Below are 17,631 nucleotides of genomic sequence, written 5' to 3'. Positions count from 1 at the left end.
TAAAGTAGACTTATGAAACAAACTGTTACGCGGGGGGTTAGGTCGTCTACCGATAGCTTTAGTTGACTACCTACATAACTAAGGTTTTTACCTAAAGCTCAGCAAACTAATATTAATATTAGACGACTGAATGGCGTAGTGGTTAGTGGCCCTGACTGCTATGCCGAAGGTCTCGGGTTCGATTCCCGGCTGGGGCAGATATTTGTTTAAAGATAGATATTTACTCGGATAGGTACTCGGGTCTTGGGTGTTGATATTTATTTTTAGTATCTATCTATCTATGTATTTGTGTAGATATATCAGCTGTCCGACATCCATAACACAGGTTCTGCCTAGCTTGGGGTCGGATGGCCGTGTGTGAGATGTCCCCACATATTTATTTATTTAATAGAAACACGTTAATTTGCATAATCATTTATTCCACAATATAACATACATATAACATCACCATGATAAAATTCTTAAATATTTAATAACGCAGTAACATATACCTATACGCATACGCATTTGTTTCCATATGAGTACATTTCATAAAATAGCTGTCACCTTTTGCGCAGTTCAGTCATATCATAATAATAGTAGGTAAATGCTTATAAATAAAGTAAATACTGAGATATACACTTATAGCAAAATTATAAATGCGGTCTATACGTAAAGAACCAGATACAGTAAAGTTATACATAAGGAGTTATATTTACGTAAATAGTAGATAGAAACACACTTAAAGCAGTCAATTGGAATGATTAAAGAGATCTTAAATTATAATTATATTGATGATTAATTTCATCAATTAGTGATTGAAATGAGAGTGAGACTTCAACACCAATACAATAAAAGTAATAATAAGTTCATAGGTAGATATATTCAATAATAATATTACATCGATTTTGTTTCAGATCTTTCGAGCCCGAGCATTGAGATTTCTTATTATGTAGGTAGGTACATAAATATGTCAACAAGTCTGCCACCCTTCTCTGAAAATCCAAAGCATTGCATATTGCGTTGTCGTCATTAAAAACATCATAACTAAGACTTGTTTTCAATAGGATCATGCTAATACAGGCTGTTTTGATATTTGGATCTTTCTGTGATAAAACCCCGTCTACGGGCATATCAAATATTTTAGAGATTATAGAGCTTCCACTATGTTATTGTATTCTTGACGTTTCCTTATGTCTGGTATGTAAAGTTGGTTTTCCTTTGCAGTCATCAAATATGTATGGGATTTCGACTGTCAAGAAACCAATAATATAATGGACAGAGTATAAGTACCTAGTTACAGCATAAGACACATCTAGAAATATTTAAAAATCGTTTCCATAAGAATCGCCATAGTAATTATTTATTTTAAATTGACAATAACATCGACCAAGTAAGCTTCCTCATCACCCAGGGGTCGCCTCCAAAATATAACCTACGATTTTGGCAAGATATTTAAAATTTATATTTTCTCTGGACCCGAAATACATACAAAAAGTACGTTTTTTAAAGTGAATCAAACAGCTCACCATTTTACAGTGCCGAAAACCCAAGGTAGGACACCTTACCAGATACATAATAAATAATTCATGAGGTGATTCTACACCCAAAAACGTCGTATAAAAACTAATAACAAACCTAATGCTAGCTTACAAAAAACAAACATGATATGTAGGTATTTAAGGCCCAAAGACGTCGTTAGTGGCGCCCCCAGTAGTGCAAAACTTTGAAGTCAAGATGTCTTACTCAAATACTATCGTAGTCGTCATAAGACACTGACGTGTCGTTGGGAGACAGCAGCGCTTGCTGCGGGTTCTGTCTGTCCTTGTCACTCTTGGACTTCTTGTGTTTGCTCTTCTTGTCTTTCCTTTCGGATTTGTCGCTGTAGTCGCCGCGGTCCTTGTCTTTGGACTTCTTTTTCTTGTGCTTCTTTTCGGCCTGTGAATATTATTAAGAATTTATTTAAAGCTCACTTACTTGTTACTCTCTGTTCTATGGTAAACGGATAAGCTAAACCCTGAGAAAGTTCCTAATCCAGCGATACTTATCAATCGTAATAGATGCGTAATATAGTGGCGTAACTTTGTATATTGTGTTTAATTATGAATGTTTTTTCAGTAACCATAAAGTATTGTAGGTAAATGTAAATTACCTTCTCAGCTGCTTCTTTGGCGTTATCAGGATCCTCTCCACCTAAAATAATTAAAATCATGTTTAGTTAGACAAATATGACATTCTACAGGCCAGGCCGCCTGGCAGAGCTCACTTGACCAATAGATAATCAATTTCATTTCACACCATCCGAGGTGAACACTAAAACTGAACTCGTATGGCGCGTGACAGACACCACCTATACCAGTGGTACAATCTACCCTTCTGTAGCCGTTTACTTTCACTGCACTAACGATGGAAAAATCAATGCTTATAGTTCTATACATAACATAATCACATACCTTCTGGAGACCGCCTAGCACTGCAGTCCCCAGCCCACAGCGTGAAATCGTTATCCATGTTCACATCATTCACATCATGCTCTCTATCCGCCGACCCGCTCTTTTCAGACTTCACACTATCTTTCCTAATGAGCAGTTGTTGTGTGAACATGTCGTTGAGTTTGTGTCTGGAGTCCACGACGGTGCGCGACGCGGCTGGTGCGTAGTCTACGTCGAGGTCGTCTTGGTCGATGGTTACCATGGGGTTTATTGTGCTGTTTTCGTCACTGGGGATGGAAGTATAGGTGTAATGAGAATAAATGTTGGAAATAATTCCAAATTAAAGATTTTACATAGCTAAAATTAAGATTGGTACTTTCAGAACCGTTTTCATTGTTACCAGGAAAAAATGGCTAAAAGGTTGTAGTAACATGCCTATATATTAACTTGAGACTATCAGCGCAGAAATGAGGTATTTAAATTTTATTTTAGACGATCTGCGATATCTTGTGGATCCATTATTTAAAAAAAGTTTAGCGGAAGCGTAAAATTTCCTATCACTTATAGTAGACACAAACCTGTCACTATCATACTGCGTGTCCTGTGCGTTATTAGATCCGGGAGTCAGGTCGTCGAGGAAGCTGCTGTCTAGCGTGCCCGCGTAGAACTCGTCAAGCGCGCCCGCAGTGCCCGGGGCCGCAGGGGTGCCCGGGGTGCCGGGGGTGCTAGGGAATATTGAGAAAGAGGTTAGGTTGGGTTTGACGCTTCAGTATAAATTATCTGTCATTCTCTGTCATACAGTCACTTCGGCTGATGAAAATGTTTGAAAACTAATATAGGCCTTGAGGCGAAGTTGGGTCAGGCTAGCTAGAATGGGTAGTGAAAGTACAGAAATGGGCGGATATTTAAGTTTTTTTTTAGTTATAATCATTATAAGTGAGTTATGTCGCTTTTCGACGAGTGAGATTAAATTATTTGTAGGTAGCTCTCGTAGGTAGTGTTATGTACCTATGTATAGAAATCCACCAAGTGCTAGAAGGAATACCCTACGAATTCACGAAGAGGGCTGAGAAAGAAAGAGATAGATAATTAATTACCTGTCCTTAACCGGCCTGGGCGGTGTGAAGTCCATGCTGACTGTATGATTGGGCTTCATCAGCTCTGCGCTCACATACTGGGTCTGTTTCGGCTGAGAGTTCTCTGTCACACTCTGTGCAGGCTTGGTGGCTGGGTTTAGCGATTGCGCCAACTGCAAAGAAAAAATTTTGGCGTAGTAAGATTAAATAGCAAATAGATAGATCCTAAAACCTAAAGTATACTTGTACTGTTCTTTCCATTGATCTACATATATTGTACACACTGGCTATGGTTTGGGTGAGGCCTAACAGCTCAATTAATTCATCAGAGCCAAGGTAAAATGAGATTACCTCAGGTCATATTGTGGAAATAGCCTATGTCCAGCAGGGAACGATAGTTGACCACAGACAACAGTGAACGAAAACATCAATCATTTTCGTCGGGTTGAAACATCCACCACTTTTGCCTCAAGAGCTGCTACGACTTATATCGCCATGTTTGGTCAAGTTCAGTGATTCACAGTGTACTCACGAGCGGGTTATTTTGGTCAAGTTCAGTGATTCACAGTATACTCACAAGCGGGTTAACACCGGGCGGCACGATGGGCTTCCCGCCGCCCAGCACGATGCTCGGGGAGCGCTCGGGCGCGCGCGCCGGCTCCGCGCTCGAGCGCCGCGCGCTCGTGAGACGCTCCACGAATGTGTCGTACTTGCACTCTTCGGAGTTCTGGAATATAGGTGGTTTGATTGGATATTGTACAGTAGAGTAAGGCTTGTTGGATTATTGAATTGGACTAAGGGCTTTTACATAAAACTGCGTTGCGACGTTGAATCGCAAAAACCTGCGGCAGAAATCAAGTACAGTCACAGATTATTGGGATGCAACATCGCAACGCAGTTTTGTATTCAAGCCATAAGTTATGATACAAAAAAACTATAAGAACTTAAGCTGCATACAGACCGGCCCAACGAACGCCCCACGATGGATATTTATCATAGATAATACAGGGCACATTGCAGCAACGAAGGTCAACGAAACTCGTTCGTTGGCGTTTGTTTGGCCGGTCTGTACGCAGCTTTAGGACTGAGTAAATATTGTAAATAAATAAATAAATAAATATGTGGGGACATCTCACACACGGCCATCCGACCCCAAGCTAGGCAGAACCTGTGTTATGGGTGTCGGACAGCTGATAAATCTACACAAATACATAGATAGATAGATACTAAATATAAATATCCATATCTGGAGACTTAAGGGTTTCAATACAATCTGAGGAAGAGGCATGGAAATGGAGACAAGAAATAATCACATCCATACTACGTATCAAAATATCATCCATACCTCCACCAAGAGTATTTTTTCCTTTCACTATGCTATAAGTAGTAGTGCTCACCTGAAACTCATCAAGTTCATGATCAGCCCCCTCAATGTCCCTCTGGTTCCGCTGCAGCTGCTCCAGCAGGCTGGTCCGCTGCAGGCGCAGGAACGGTACATTGAGGAACTTGTGCAGCAGTCGCAGACCGAACCCGTTCCGCATTGAGGATTCTGCGTAGCGGACTGGGGCCGTTCTGCAGTTGAATGGAAGTGTATTTTATTTATGAAGAGGCTTGGCAGAGTTGCAAAATAATAATGAAAAATAGAGAAGATTATTGGTTTATTTCTTGGTATTTGATAGGTTTCCAAACCTGGAGAGACTTAATAGCTCTTGTGAGCTCATCTGAAGGAGCTAAACCTATTGTTAACTATCTGGAATCCCTATAAAGGCTCATCTTTAATTGCCTACACATAATGTTTACATTTATTTTTATTTTGCAAAAAAACAGTCATTCATACAACAGGTTTTTAATTAAACCAGTTACAATCTACACTTACACATACTGTGCCGAAATTATAAAGCCATATTGAAAAATAATGTGCCTGTTTTAAATAATATGCCTGTTTTGGCAATTCCAGGCTATTAGGATAATAATTATGTTTACCTGGTAAGCCTAGCCTGGTGCAGGGCCTGGTCAATATGGTGCGGGTGCACCTGGCGGTGGTGCTGCATGTCGCAGTGGTTGCCGAGCACCACCACGGGCAGGTCCGCTGGCACCCGGCCCAGCTCCTTCACCACATACTCAAATGTCCTGTGGCAATCAAAGACCAGGATTTAATATTAGGGTAATTTTTATTTATTTTTTATTTAACTCTTTATTGTACAAATATTAAAAATAAAAGTACAAAGGGTGGACCTAATGGTTATAACAGCAATCAAAGCCCAGGATTAATATAAGGGTTATTACGGTTTTACTGTAATGTCCATTTGGTGGTGGAAAATAAATGTATTACCAATTTGTATTCTACATAAATGAGAGATTTTGTGTTTTTTATCCAGAGTAGATTTTAATCAATCAATGTTTTTATACTTTCATTTGACTTTTCAGTGCTAAGATTTATATAGAAACATCACATTTCTTTCGCCTTTTGGTCTAAATAATTTAGCCAACATTTACAACACTGACATGCAGGTATGGTGTAAATACTTACCAAGGTTTTGTGATATCTAACATCAGAATGACTCCATTGGCATTCTTGTACACATCCAGGAAGGTTGCGTCAAGCACCGGTGTTTCATAACCATCCTCTTGTGCTGGGGCTGACTCATTCTCTAGCTTCAGTCCTAGAGGAGGCTTCTTCTTAGCCCTCCCTTTATCCACTACCTCCCACACTTCTACCTGCAATTATAATAAACAAATTAATTTAAAAAAAACCCTATAGTGATTTCATAAGGAAGGCTACAAAAGACAGAAGCTTTTGTTGCACTTGAGGAGTCTTATATCCAGCAGTGGTGCATGGGTGCTTGCTATTCATAATAACTAATAAACTGGATGCCAAAGATATTTATTTTAATTTATTTATTTAATTCAGATAACTTGATCCATGAAATGGACATTAGTACTTAGTACTTACCTTAACAATGTGGTCTGTATTTTTATAAGTCCAGTGAATCGGTGCAGCTTGGATTTGCTCAGTTGGTACATAATTTTCAATGAACGGTCCACCTTGCAGTCTTTGAAGGAGGCAGGACTTTCCAACATTTCTATCACCTTTTATTAAGATTTTCACTAAAACAATGGTTAATTTATAATTGATTAATGATTCCTATATTGTTAGGTGACATATCAACCCAATCAACAAGATTATAAATAATAATACAGTAGGAATATCTTTAATAAATAACAGGACACAAATTACATTAGATTTTCAATGGGCGTCCTTACCCCTAAAAATTTTATCTCTTGCAGTCAAACTTTGTGCGAGACCTATTGAGTAAATAGCACTTACTATTATAATGCACTCCTCTGGAAAACTTCTTCTGCAACGAGGAAGACATGGGAACCGGAGCTTGGCAGCGATCATCGCCGCTTTTTGCTAGTTTCTTTAGAGCAGAAAACATTTTCTACAAACTATAGTTTACCTATGGTTTAAGATTTCATCTATATAGGTAATAATGAATAAACTGAAGGGAAGATAGATTTAGATTTCATAAAATTATAAATAATTGAAGAAATAAACAAACTTTAACTTTTACAATGATTTTTTGTCAAGGTGACGTATTATCTGTCAAATTTCAGAATGAATACTTCAGAATAATAACGGTACTGCTTCGCTGAACACGTATGGAGTGTAGAGTGGGCATAAATAAATAGTGACATCTCTGTTCCATTTATGAAAAACAAGAAGTCTTAAAACTTTGGTTAGTAGTTTCGCTATTCGACAACAGATGGCATTTTTAAAACTTTCTTACATCGTGCAAGATAAAATGTAACATTAGTGGAGTAAGTATTTTAAATGCGTCTTTACTATATCTTTAAATGAGAATAATATATTACTTATATGAGAATTTATTACTTCTTTACTGTAGTTTATTTAAATTATGATAGGTACTTGTATTAAAAATGTTATGCAGACAACATTGGAAGAAAAACCTTAGGGTTTCTTTAACACATCAATAAATCATTTCAATAGAATAACAACACATTCTAATGCATAAACTATTTACATTTACAGGTAGATGAATAAATTACTACCTATTTGATGCTTACACTATATACACTTCTATTCTTCATTGAAGAGGAATAACTTAACAACTAGGCAATTCTTATGAAATTATTTGTATTAATCTAATCCCATTTAGATTTCTTCTTTTCAAATATTTCTTTACCATCCTTGTCAACTGCTGTGTAGTATCCCATGGATTCATATTTAGATCTCATGTAGGCAATGTAGCCTAATGTGATACCAAAGCAGGTGAGACCCAAACTCATTATAACAATATTCTGAAAGGAACACCATTGTTATTAGATTTTTTAACTTACACAATAACATTATTAAGACATTCCCTTTGACTTTTTAACAATAATAAATGGAATACACATTGTACACTGAAATGCTGAGGTGTTGAAAACTTACAGGTTTGGCGTATAATTCAAAGTTTATGAGTCTAAATGCTGTGGTAGACCGTAAAGAACGAAGGCCATCACCTGGTTTTTCATTATTATTAGCCATATTTTAAAAATAAAGCTCAATGTATTGTGTAATAATAAAATTAATCGAAAAGAGAACTGAAAACTTGAGGGAAGAAGTACAAGTACGTACGAAATGTCAAAAACTATTAATAATATCAATGTCAGTGTCACTGCTAATCTGTGGTCGTTATGGTCCGATGATAGAACGGCGATACGGCCCGGAACCCAGTCCGGTCGGTTTTCATAAAAACAATAGGTATTCTGTGTCAATGACGCCGTGATGGATAAATGCTTGATAATCTGTGATAGCTGAAAATTTGTCGCTTGTCGGTGTAAATTGTCAAAAAATATCATTTTTTCCAAATTATTTTGATAATGGTGCATAAAACAATCTAATTGTACTTGCAAATTCAAAATTTCAGTCCGATATCCAAGTGTAATTAAACAGTTTCGTTACAATGGAGTCAGAGTCCGTTTTCTCCGGTGATGTTGCGGATGGCGCGGAAGTGTCGCCTCTAGCCGACATCCAACCCTCTGAAACTTCTGCTGAAGTTGAAGATGATGCTACAAATGATGGAGCAGACTTTGTAACAGGAGAAGAGGCAGGTGTGTATGTCCACCTATTATTTTAAGTTTGTATTTCAGAACCTGCATGCTAGTTAGACTAAACTTGTAAAAAAATGTGTTTTACAACATGTTTGATAAAAAGATTGTTGTTTTGCTTGAAGTATAACGTTGATATCAATCAAAACATTAAATTTAAGATGGTTTGTTACGTTGCTAATGAATATTTATTTTAGTTGCAAATGGTGCTGCCCCCACCAGTAGTAGTGACGCTGTAGAGGCTGCCTCTGATGCTGCTGTCGGCCTTCCTTCTCTTGATGATGAAGGTAACATCATGTTGGACTGATGTATCTAAGAGCCCTGTCAAATTAAGAAGCTGTAACACCATCACTTCCTATAAAATTTATTTATTCAAGTGCCTGCATTGAATTTCAATCTCAGAAGTTCGAAATCCACCCTTGCTTGCTATCTAATGGCTTCGCTACAAGATTAATCTTCTCACTATGCCATATAAGTAGAGGAGTAATGGTTAGTGCCTTTTGAAATGATAACCATGCAATGAAATAGTTTTTGCTTGTGCATCAATAGTATAAGTGACACCATCTTCTAGCCAATAAATATGTTGCATGTCTTTAATTCATGAAGTACATATTGTAGGAAATGCTGAGGCAGATGCAGAAGAAATGGACATTGATGAGACGGCTGGCGGGGGGTCGGCGGACGAGTCTGCCTACATCGGAGACAACTGTATATCTACACCTGTAAGTATAAAACATGCAGTCATATCCATACATAATATACATATTATTCAGTCAGAGCATACCAAGTAGGAAAAAATAAATAAAGAATGAATCTACTTCTAAAAATTAAAAACTTAGGAAAAAAATCACCTATTACAATAATTAACTTTCACTGCAGGCACTAACGGAAGATAACTCTCCGCAAGACGAAGAGCATCTGGACTCTCTAGTGAAAGATGAGTTGTTGGAGGAAGCAGGCGGCGCTCAGGAGGAGTCTCCCGACCAGTCCATCAGCTCCGCCATGCCTATTGACAGCGGCATCGGAGATGGAGCTGCTATTGTACAAGATGGTTAGTCATCCTTTCAATCTCTCTGTTAAAGTTACAGACTTTTAAAAACTTATTTTGTTACTTACATGCAAAAAGCTATGAGCATACAAAAATCTGTGAATCTCGGATAAGGCTATGATAATAGTTTTTTTATTTTATTTAAGTCTTATTACTTAAATTACACTGGCAAGAAGTGGTTGCAGCAAGGTGCTTTGCTGCCTGCACGTGATTAATATTGTGTAAGGTGATGGCATGCATATTTTATTTACATGATGTTCTTAAATACAGATGAGTCAAGCACAATGGACGAGGACATGGGTGGCGGAGAGGGCGTGGCCAGCAGTGATGACGTCAACGACATCAGCAGCGCCGCGCAGGAGACACTCAGCACTGGCATCAGGTGAGGCTACAGCATCTGTGTTCACCAATAATATGCTTTGCTTTGTTATGCCCCCCACAACACTGTCATTGGTTGATTTAGTAGTGATGATGGTAGTACAGTAAGCGGCAGAGAAACCTGACCCCCCTCAGAAGCATTGTTACTATGTGAGGGGGTCAGGTTTATCTGCATCTCACCGTACCTAATGAGATAGAGTTAACCATTCCACCAACCATGAATCATTGGCGCTCCTGGCTCTTATCCTCTCAAAAAGAACAAATTTTGTCCTGAACAGGTTTACTCTCACAGTCACTGACACAAAATAAGAATATTGTTAAAATCTGTATTCTACTGAAAAGATACACATTGTGTTTTCTTGTCCATCCCTACGGTAGATCTGTCGAGATGTCAGTCTCACGGGCACCCTTGTCAGTTCTAGTACGGCGGAGAGTGGCGCCGACATATCCAGCAGTGGGCAGCACGAGGCCGCGCTCATCTCGTCCACCGCCAACGGGCCCGCCACCCTACATTCCTTCTCTCTACCACAGCTGCAGCCGTCCAATGAGTGAGTTTGTAGGATAGGATACATAGCAATACAGTTTGTCGTTTTTATGACTTCAGTCTTTAGTACTTTATCGTAATCAGCCAATAACCAACCACTGCTGGACATATGCCGTCTCTCGAGAAGCACTACAACACTCCATAGCTCCTTCTCCTCTATGGTCGTTACTGTTTATAGCCTGGTGGCGACAAAAGTAAATATGAATTAGATTATAGGTATAAACCGCTGCCGTCTGCCTGCAATCGCAATTTAAAACTTCCAACTCAATGTTTCGGATGCCATTATCGAATATTATTTATTCAGTTTATACGCCCACTGCTGGACCCAAACCTCCCTCATAGAGCCCAACAAGTATGACACATACTAACAAAGCCTATTCATCAGGTTTGGCGATGCAGACACATCGGAGATGGAGGGCGCGGCGGACACGATGCCCTCCGTCAGTGAATCTCTGCCGCTGCTCGCGTTGGCGGCCAACGGATCTGCCCTGCTGTCGCCCAGTTTGCTACAAGGTTAGACTTTGTTGAATGCCATCTCCATCATCATCATCATCACGACCCATTACGTCCCCACTGCTGGGGCACGGGTCTCCTTCCAATGAAGGAAGGGTTTAGGCCTAGTCCACCACGCTGGCCAAGTGCGGGTTGGTGGACCCCAACACAAGCAAGCTTGTGCTGAGAGAGTTGTCGGGTAAGTGGGCAACCCGCCTTTCAGATGTTTTCATGCCACCCGAAGGCCTCTGACTAGGCTTAACGACTGCTGCCGAAGCAGCAACCGGGACCCACGGCTTAACGTGCCGTCCGAAGCACGGAAGCGTCCAGAAAAGCACCACTTGAAATTGGTCACCCATCCAATGGCTGACCGTGTCAGTTGTTGCTTAACCTCAGCGATCAGTTACGATCACTGAGGCCCGCTCGACTACGGACGCTTCTCCATATCGTCTTGGAACTTCGGTTAATGAGTATAAATACAGTATAAACGCCTGTTGATTATTATTACTGTATTCCCTTGCGTGATGCACTTGGCAAATGCATTGCTGCAAACTTTTATGATGAGCTTTTATACCACTAAAACTGAATTATTCATTCCAAATTCCCAATGTAAATTTGTTCTGGCGCTGTACCAAAAAAATTGCATATCATTTCACATACTTTAAGCGTGTTACGTGCACATGGCGTTAATTGCACAATTATTTGGTACCTTCGACTAAGTTTCAGACACAATAGCGTTTTACAAATTTTATACCCGCAACCGAAAAATCCCTAGATCATTATAATCCCATCCTTCATAAACAATCGCCCTTGCACAGAGGAAGGCGGCGGCGGCGGCGTCTCTTCTTCAGGCGGTGCGGCGGGCGCGGTGGAGGGCGAGGGCGCGGTCAGCAGCTCGGGCGCCGCGCCGCTGCCGCCCACGGACGCCGCGCACGCGCTCGCGACACTGGCCAGCGCCGCGCTGCATCATCAGGAACAGGTATGTTATTTATTTCTGCTTCATGAGGAACAGGGTGACTAATATCTCTAAATAACGGCAGGGGAAGGCAGCGACGTGGTACTTTCAATGCATCAGTATGAGAAGACTAACAAGTATTATTTTCCTCGCTGATGCCCACGAGCTCCACTTCGCATTGAAAAGTTTTATTGTGCGAAATCAGGGATAAAAAATGGCCTACATGCTAATCCAGGATGCCAGCATCCTGCATAGAAAATCTGATCGAAAACCGTTCAGTAGTTTTTCATCCATCCATCATCTATGCTTACAAACTTTCGCGTTTATAATATTTGTCGGATTTAAGCTGAAGATTCTCATTAGAAATTCAGTATTGAAACTTGATGAAGTAAATACATCTTCATTTCAGGGGGAGCCTGAAGATATAAAGCCGATAATAAACGACGAAGATACTTGGTACACAGTTGGCATCGTAAATGGCACCACGTTCACGGTAAGTAGCATTATTTACTTAAGTATATCTTATTTTAGTGACAACTCTCTAAATTTGATTTTGATTCCAAGATTTTTTTGTCTAACAATAATATTCTACTAGAAGTTACAATGTTTACGACCTGCCTTTACCAACATTTAGGTATCCAACTGCTTATTATCCAACACAAGCGGAAAACGCTCTGTTTTGTTTTCTTTCTTTGAAATTTTTAGAAACACGAGATACAGTCCCCCAATAGAAAACCTATCCTAATCTTTTTAACATTACAGGTACAAAACTACATATCGGATCCCAACGTGGACCTGTCGGGTCTCTCGCTGGACAACCTGCCGGAGCTGTCGGGGCTGCCCACCACGCCGCTGGAGCACGGCACTGCATACAAGTTCCGCGTGGCTGCCATCAACTCGTGCGGCCGCGGGGACTTCAGCGAGGTACAGTGGTGTTCACTTAACTTGAACAGAAGGCCTAGCACGGCGTGCAAGATACTCACGTCAAGAGGTGATAAAAGTTTTTCGTCGCACGCGCTCTCGAAGCCATGCGACGCAATTATTTTGCCACGTCTTGGCGGGCGCATCTTGTGCCCCGTGCTAGGCCTTCAGAGTGCAATTTTTATTTCCGCAATGCTATTACATGAACTAGGAATGAAATAATTCAAGAAATAAGCTTTATTAGCAATGTAAATAATTCATACGTTAAATTACACCCGCTAATTTTACCAACAGGAATCCGCGTTCAAGACGTGCCTGCCCGGCTTCCCCGGCGCGCCGTCCGCGATCAAGATCTCCAAGTCGGTGGAGGGCGCGCACCTCTCGTGGGAGCCCCCTCAAGTCGCCGCCGAGGGCATCTTCGAGTACTCCGTGTACCTCGCCGTGCGCTCCAATACGCAGCCTAAGGTTTGTTCGGACTAGAGGCTAATGATTTTTAGCGTGTTGGTGACTAATAGTAGGGCTGGACTAGGGCTTGTCACCGTGGTGAACGGTTCCGATTATTTTACTGTGGTGTAAGGATTAGCCAGTTAGATTAGTACCTACGTTGAGTTGCCGTGGTGCGCCAGGCGTATATAAATACAGTTGATTCGTCACACCCTCTATGTGTCATTTCGTGCAGATTTCGACTCCTTTCGACTGGATGGTGCGGTGATAGTGGTGGGCTCGCTACGTATCACTGGTTATTTTTTTTTGCATAAATACAGCTCTACCTATGTTAAAGATAATTACATCTGCAAGCATATTAGCAGACAAGACAAGAATATATCTGAAATTTTGTGTAGGTACTTGGTAAGTTTGTTGAACAATAACTACATGACAAACATTTTGATGTCATTCTAAATCCAACATGGCGGCACTTCCAAGACGGCGTATTACAATAATATTATTTGTGTCTTATGAAAGAGCTTGCATACAGTAACTCAAAAATCAATGTGCCGTAATTCTAAATCAAATCTGGTAGCAAGGCCAAGATAGCGTTTTATTTATGTATTTTCTTACTTTGCCCATTAAACAAAAAACAAATGACTAGCTAATAAATCCCCCTACCCCTCGCATTCCAGGAGACCTCAAAGTCGCAACTAGCGTTCGTGCGCGTTTACTGCGGCAAGGCGAACACGTGCGTGGTGCCGCAGTCGTCGCTGGGCGCGGCGCACGTCGACTCCTCCACCAAGCCCGCCATCATCTTCCGCATCGCGGCGCGCAACGAGAAGGGCTACGGGCCCGCCACGCAAGTCAGGTGGCTCCAGGGTGAGTGATACTCATGTTAACAAGATAAGCTCTGGGTATAAGAGCGTTGTGTGATTGTTGCGTTACCGCTGCATGTTAATTGCGTTAGCGCTACGTGTTAATTGCGTGTTCGTTGCCTTAGCGCTACGTGACGGAGCAGTGACGCTAAATCATTGCGTTACTATGACACAGCGCAGCCACAACGCCCTTATGGCATCCCTCTTAAGTATAGATAGGACTAGGTATAAGAGCGATGCTAAACAAGCGCTGCGTGTTCGTTGCGTTAGCGCTGCGTGACTCTGTATCATAGTGTTACTACGACGCAGCGCAGCCACAACGCCTCTATACCATCGCTCTTGTAGCAAGCCCCCTACCACTATATAGAGTCTCAGCTGGCTCGTGCGCGTGTACTGCGGCAAGGCGAACACGTGCGTGGTGCCGCAGTCGTCGTTGGGCGCGGCGCACGTCGACTCCTCCACCAAGCCCGCCATCATCTTCCGCATCGCGGCGCGCAACGAGAAGGGCTACGGGCCCGCCACGCAAGTCAGGTGGCTTCAGGGTGAGTGTTAATTATATATAATAACCTTAAGCAATCCGCCACTGCTGGGTATAAGAGTGATGCCACACGTGCGTTGCGTTAGTGCTGCGTCGACTGAGCGGTGATGCTAGGGGCTACGGGCCCGCCACGCAAGTCAAGGTGGCTCCAGGGTGAGTGCTGCTCTTGTTTACAAGATAAGCTCTGGGGATAAGAGCGATGCTAAACGAGCGTTGTATCAAGTCAGAGTTGGGTTGAGGGTGAGTGCTGCTCGTGTTAAAAGTATAAGGACTGGGTATAAGAGCGATGCTAAACGAGCGTTGTGTGTTCGTTGCGCTAGCGCTGCGTGTTAATTGCGTTAGCGCTACGTGTTAATTGCGTGTTCGTTGCCTTAGCGCTACGTGACGGAGCAGTGACGCTAAATCATTGCGTTACTATGACACAGCGCAGCCACAACGCCCTTATGGCATCCCTTTAAGTATAGATAGGACTGGGTATAAGAGCGATGCTAAACAAGCGCTGCGTGTTCGTTGCGTTAGCGCTGCGTGACGCTGTATCATTGCGTTACTACGACATATCGCACCCACAACGCCCTTATATCATCGCTCCTGTAGTAAGCCCAGTAGCACTATATAGAGTCTCAGCTGGCTCGTGCGCGTGTACTGCGGCAAGGCGAACACGTGCGTGGTGCCGCAGTCGTCGCTGGGCGCGGCGCACGTCGACTCCTCCAGCAAGCCCGCCATCATCTTCCGCATCGCGGCGCGCAACGAGAAGGGCTACGGGCCCGCCACGCAAGTCAGGTGGCTTCAGGGTGAGTGATACTGATATATCATAAGCAAACCGCCACTGCTGGGTATAAGAGTGATGCCACACGTGCGTTGAGTCAGCGCTGCGACGACTGAGCAGTGATGATAGGGGCTACGGGCCCGCCACGCAAGTCAGGTGGCTCCGGTGAGTGTTGCTCGTGTTAACAAGATAAGCGGTGGGTGTAAGAGCTATGCTAAACGAGCGTTGTTTGTTAGTTGCGTGAATTTTTTTTTTAATAAAATTTGAACTGTTTATTTCATAAAAAGGTTAATTGGATAAATTTGTAATTCCCGGGTTTAATCTTTACATATTTGATATTTTTATCCCTGGGAAGGTTGCCCTCATTTTACATAACTATGTGCTTATAATTAAGTGCCTAATCAATACAAACATAATATAATTATCATTCTGGATGTGAATTATCTGCACGTACATCGCCTTCTTTCTTATTAGCGTTAGCGCTGCGTCTTTCTTGCGTTACCGCTACGTGTTCGTTACGTTAGCCCTGAGTGTCGATTGCGTTAGCGCTGCGTGACACTGTATTATTTCATGAAACTTCTTTTTAACCGACTTCAAAAAAAGGAGGAGGTTCTCAATTCGTCGGGATCTTTTTTTTTTTTTTTTTTTTATATTTTTTTTTATGTATGTTCACCGATTACTCCGCCGTTTATGGACCGATTTTGAAAATTCTTTTTTTGTTGTATTGGGTTGAGCTCCCAGGTGGTCCCATTTTTTTTTCAGAATTTTATCTCACCCCCAAGGGTGGGTAAAGGGGTAAAAACAGGGTATGAATTTCCATTTTGGGCACATATTAACCGATTCTAATGAAATTAAGAATGTAAATATAGTTCTTATAACCAAAAAATATGATGGTGACCTTGAGCTGATCTGATGATGGAAACGGAAGGCAGTCAGGTGAACTCCTCAACGGTATATAGCAACTACTTCGTGTTTAGGCTTGAATGATTCGTATTGATTAGTAGGACTTTTTGGTATCATTTGCACCTTACTTTTGATTGAAAAATATTGCAAATAAACTAAAAACTATAAAATAAAATAATAATTAAAAAAATTAAAAAACCGACTTCAAAAAACCACTAAAATGTAAGAAATAATTTAAGGTTTACACAAATTCTACTCGTATGTGACAGTACAAATATACCTAAGCAGGAACTGTTCTTTTTTGAAGTTGGTGCCATATTTCTTCAGATTACTTTGTCACCGCACCAACATCAAAAGAGAACAGTTCCTGCTTAGGTATATTTGTACTGTCACATACGAGTAGAATTTGTGTAAACCTTAAATTATTTCTTACATTTTAGTGGTTTTTTGAAGTCGGTTTTTTCTATTCCAGATATAAAATCAACGGGTGTAAAGAGGACGGGCGACGGCCGGTTGCCGGGCGCGTCGCCGTCCAAGCAAGCCAAGCAAATACTGCAGTAAGACGCGAAGGTAACACTTCTCATTATCTCTCCAACTTGACGTCACCTAGTTGTACTGTGTACAGGGCGGCGAGCGAAACTAAAAGTTATTTACTAAGTACCACGAGTAATGTTGCTAACCACTATCAAATATTGTGCAAAGAATATCTCCTCTTATACCTACCTGTTTCGAAATAATTTATGAATTTTAATGTAAACGTTTTTGACCGAATGTAAACAGCTGTTGTTAATGGATATTTTAATCAGATATAGAATGTGCTACTCGGGTGTGTCTTTTAGTATCAAATGACTGATTAAGATGAAATGTTAATAAGTATTTTAAATATTGAATGGGATGCAAGTATATACTTAAGTGTAACAAAATGTAAAGAGATCGTATTTGCAAGAATAAACTTGAATGTTGACTTCATGTTGTTTTTTACACCATATTTTATTCTATGGAGGGTAAGCGACGATTTTAGTAATAATACCTCTTTAAATAAGTGTTTCTATTTTACGTTTATGTACGTAATTAGTTTATAATGTAAGGGTTCTTGTTAGATCCTTACATGTGGCGTAGTGTAGGTTAAAATAGTTTAGTTACTAGCAAGCAGGCGCAAGTAGTTAGGTTAAATAATATA

The 17,631-nt window shown here is 41.1% G+C and overlaps 3 protein-coding genes across 4 annotated transcripts; 1 reads left to right on the top strand and 2 right to left on the bottom strand.

The window, feature by feature from the left end:
• Nucleotides 1-398: 398 nt before the first annotated feature.
• On the bottom strand, nucleotides 399-7,090 carry LOC105383803 (rab-like protein 6). The gene is made up of 11 exons (XM_038107862.2): nucleotides 6,816-7,090; nucleotides 6,441-6,595; nucleotides 6,018-6,205; nucleotides 5,471-5,617; nucleotides 4,885-5,059; nucleotides 4,065-4,214; nucleotides 3,509-3,660; nucleotides 2,990-3,136; nucleotides 2,433-2,698; nucleotides 2,132-2,172; nucleotides 399-1,917 (listed from the first exon to the last, which is right to left on the bottom strand). The coding sequence occupies exons 1-11, from the start codon at nucleotides 6,925-6,927 to the stop codon at nucleotides 1,726-1,728; spliced, it is 1,725 nt and encodes a 574-aa protein (XP_037963790.2). The 5' UTR covers nucleotides 6,928-7,090; the 3' UTR covers nucleotides 399-1,725.
• Nucleotides 7,091-7,505: 415 nt separating this feature from the next.
• LOC105383804 (small integral membrane protein 8) lies at nucleotides 7,506-8,137 on the bottom strand. Its single transcript, XM_038108386.2, has 2 exons — nucleotides 7,944-8,137; nucleotides 7,506-7,810 (listed from the first exon to the last, which is right to left on the bottom strand). Exons 1-2 carry the CDS (start codon nucleotides 8,037-8,039, stop codon nucleotides 7,655-7,657), a joined length of 252 nt encoding a protein of 83 aa, XP_037964314.1. The 5' UTR covers nucleotides 8,040-8,137; the 3' UTR covers nucleotides 7,506-7,654.
• A 147-nt stretch (nucleotides 8,138-8,284) lies between these two features.
• LOC105383826 (host cell factor) lies at nucleotides 8,285-17,420 on the top strand. Of its 2 annotated transcripts, XM_048625643.1 has the most exons (13): nucleotides 8,286-8,605; nucleotides 8,800-8,889; nucleotides 9,221-9,324; nucleotides 9,482-9,653; nucleotides 9,921-10,032; nucleotides 10,445-10,576; nucleotides 10,958-11,085; nucleotides 11,883-12,043; nucleotides 12,429-12,512; nucleotides 12,782-12,943; nucleotides 13,235-13,405; nucleotides 14,062-14,248; nucleotides 16,924-17,420. In XM_048625643.1, the coding sequence occupies exons 1-13, from the start codon at nucleotides 8,458-8,460 to the stop codon at nucleotides 17,010-17,012; spliced, it is 1,740 nt and encodes a 579-aa protein (XP_048481600.1). In that variant the 5' UTR covers nucleotides 8,286-8,457; the 3' UTR covers nucleotides 17,013-17,420. The 2 variants fall into 2 exon arrangements, with proteins under 2 accessions (XP_048481601.1, XP_048481600.1); XM_048625644.1 differs by lacking the exon at nucleotides 8,800-8,889 and having other exon boundaries at nucleotides 8,285-8,605.
• Nucleotides 17,421-17,631: the final 211 nt, after the last annotated feature.

This window comes from Plutella xylostella, chromosome 15 (genome assembly GCF_932276165.1).
Source record: "Plutella xylostella chromosome 15, ilPluXylo3.1, whole genome shotgun sequence".
NCBI classification, from domain to species: Eukaryota; Metazoa; Arthropoda; class Insecta; order Lepidoptera; family Plutellidae; genus Plutella; species Plutella xylostella.
Note: the sequence above shows the minus strand (reverse complement) of the source record. Positions and strands in the feature narration are given on the sequence as shown.

What these genes read in the sequence shown, in the direction of transcription:
- LOC105383803 (XM_038107862.2), bottom strand. Translation starts at nt 6,927, where the DNA reads ATGTTTTCTGCTCTAAAGAAACTAGCAAAAAGCGGCGATGATCGCTGC. An exon ending in TGCTAGGCGGTCTCCAGAAG is followed by an intron (nt 2,173 to 2,432) that starts GTATGTGATTAT and finishes TAATTATTTTAG; the next exon opens with GTGGAGAGGATCCTGATAAC. An exon ending in CCAAAGAAGCAGCTGAGAAG is followed by an intron (nt 1,918 to 2,131) that starts GTAATTTACATT and finishes TAATATTCACAG; the next exon opens with GCCGAAAAGAAGCACAAGAA.
- LOC105383804 (XM_038108386.2), bottom strand. Translation starts at nt 8,039, where the DNA reads ATGGCTAATAATAATGAAAAACCAGGTGATGGCCTTCGTTCTTTACGG. An exon ending in TTGAATTATACGCCAAACCT is followed by an intron (nt 7,811 to 7,943) that starts GTAAGTTTTCAA and finishes TGTTCCTTTCAG; the next exon opens with AATATTGTTATAATGAGTTT.
- LOC105383826 (XM_048625643.1), top strand. Translation starts at nt 8,458, where the DNA reads ATGGAGTCAGAGTCCGTTTTCTCCGGTGATGTTGCGGATGGCGCGGAA. An exon ending in TAAATGGCACCACGTTCACG is followed by an intron (nt 12,513 to 12,781) that starts GTAAGTAGCATT and finishes TTAACATTACAG; the next exon opens with GTACAAAACTACATATCGGA. An exon ending in GCAAGTCAGGTGGCTCCAGG is followed by an intron (nt 14,249 to 16,923) that starts GTGAGTGATACT and finishes TTTCTATTCCAG; the next exon opens with ATATAAAATCAACGGGTGTA.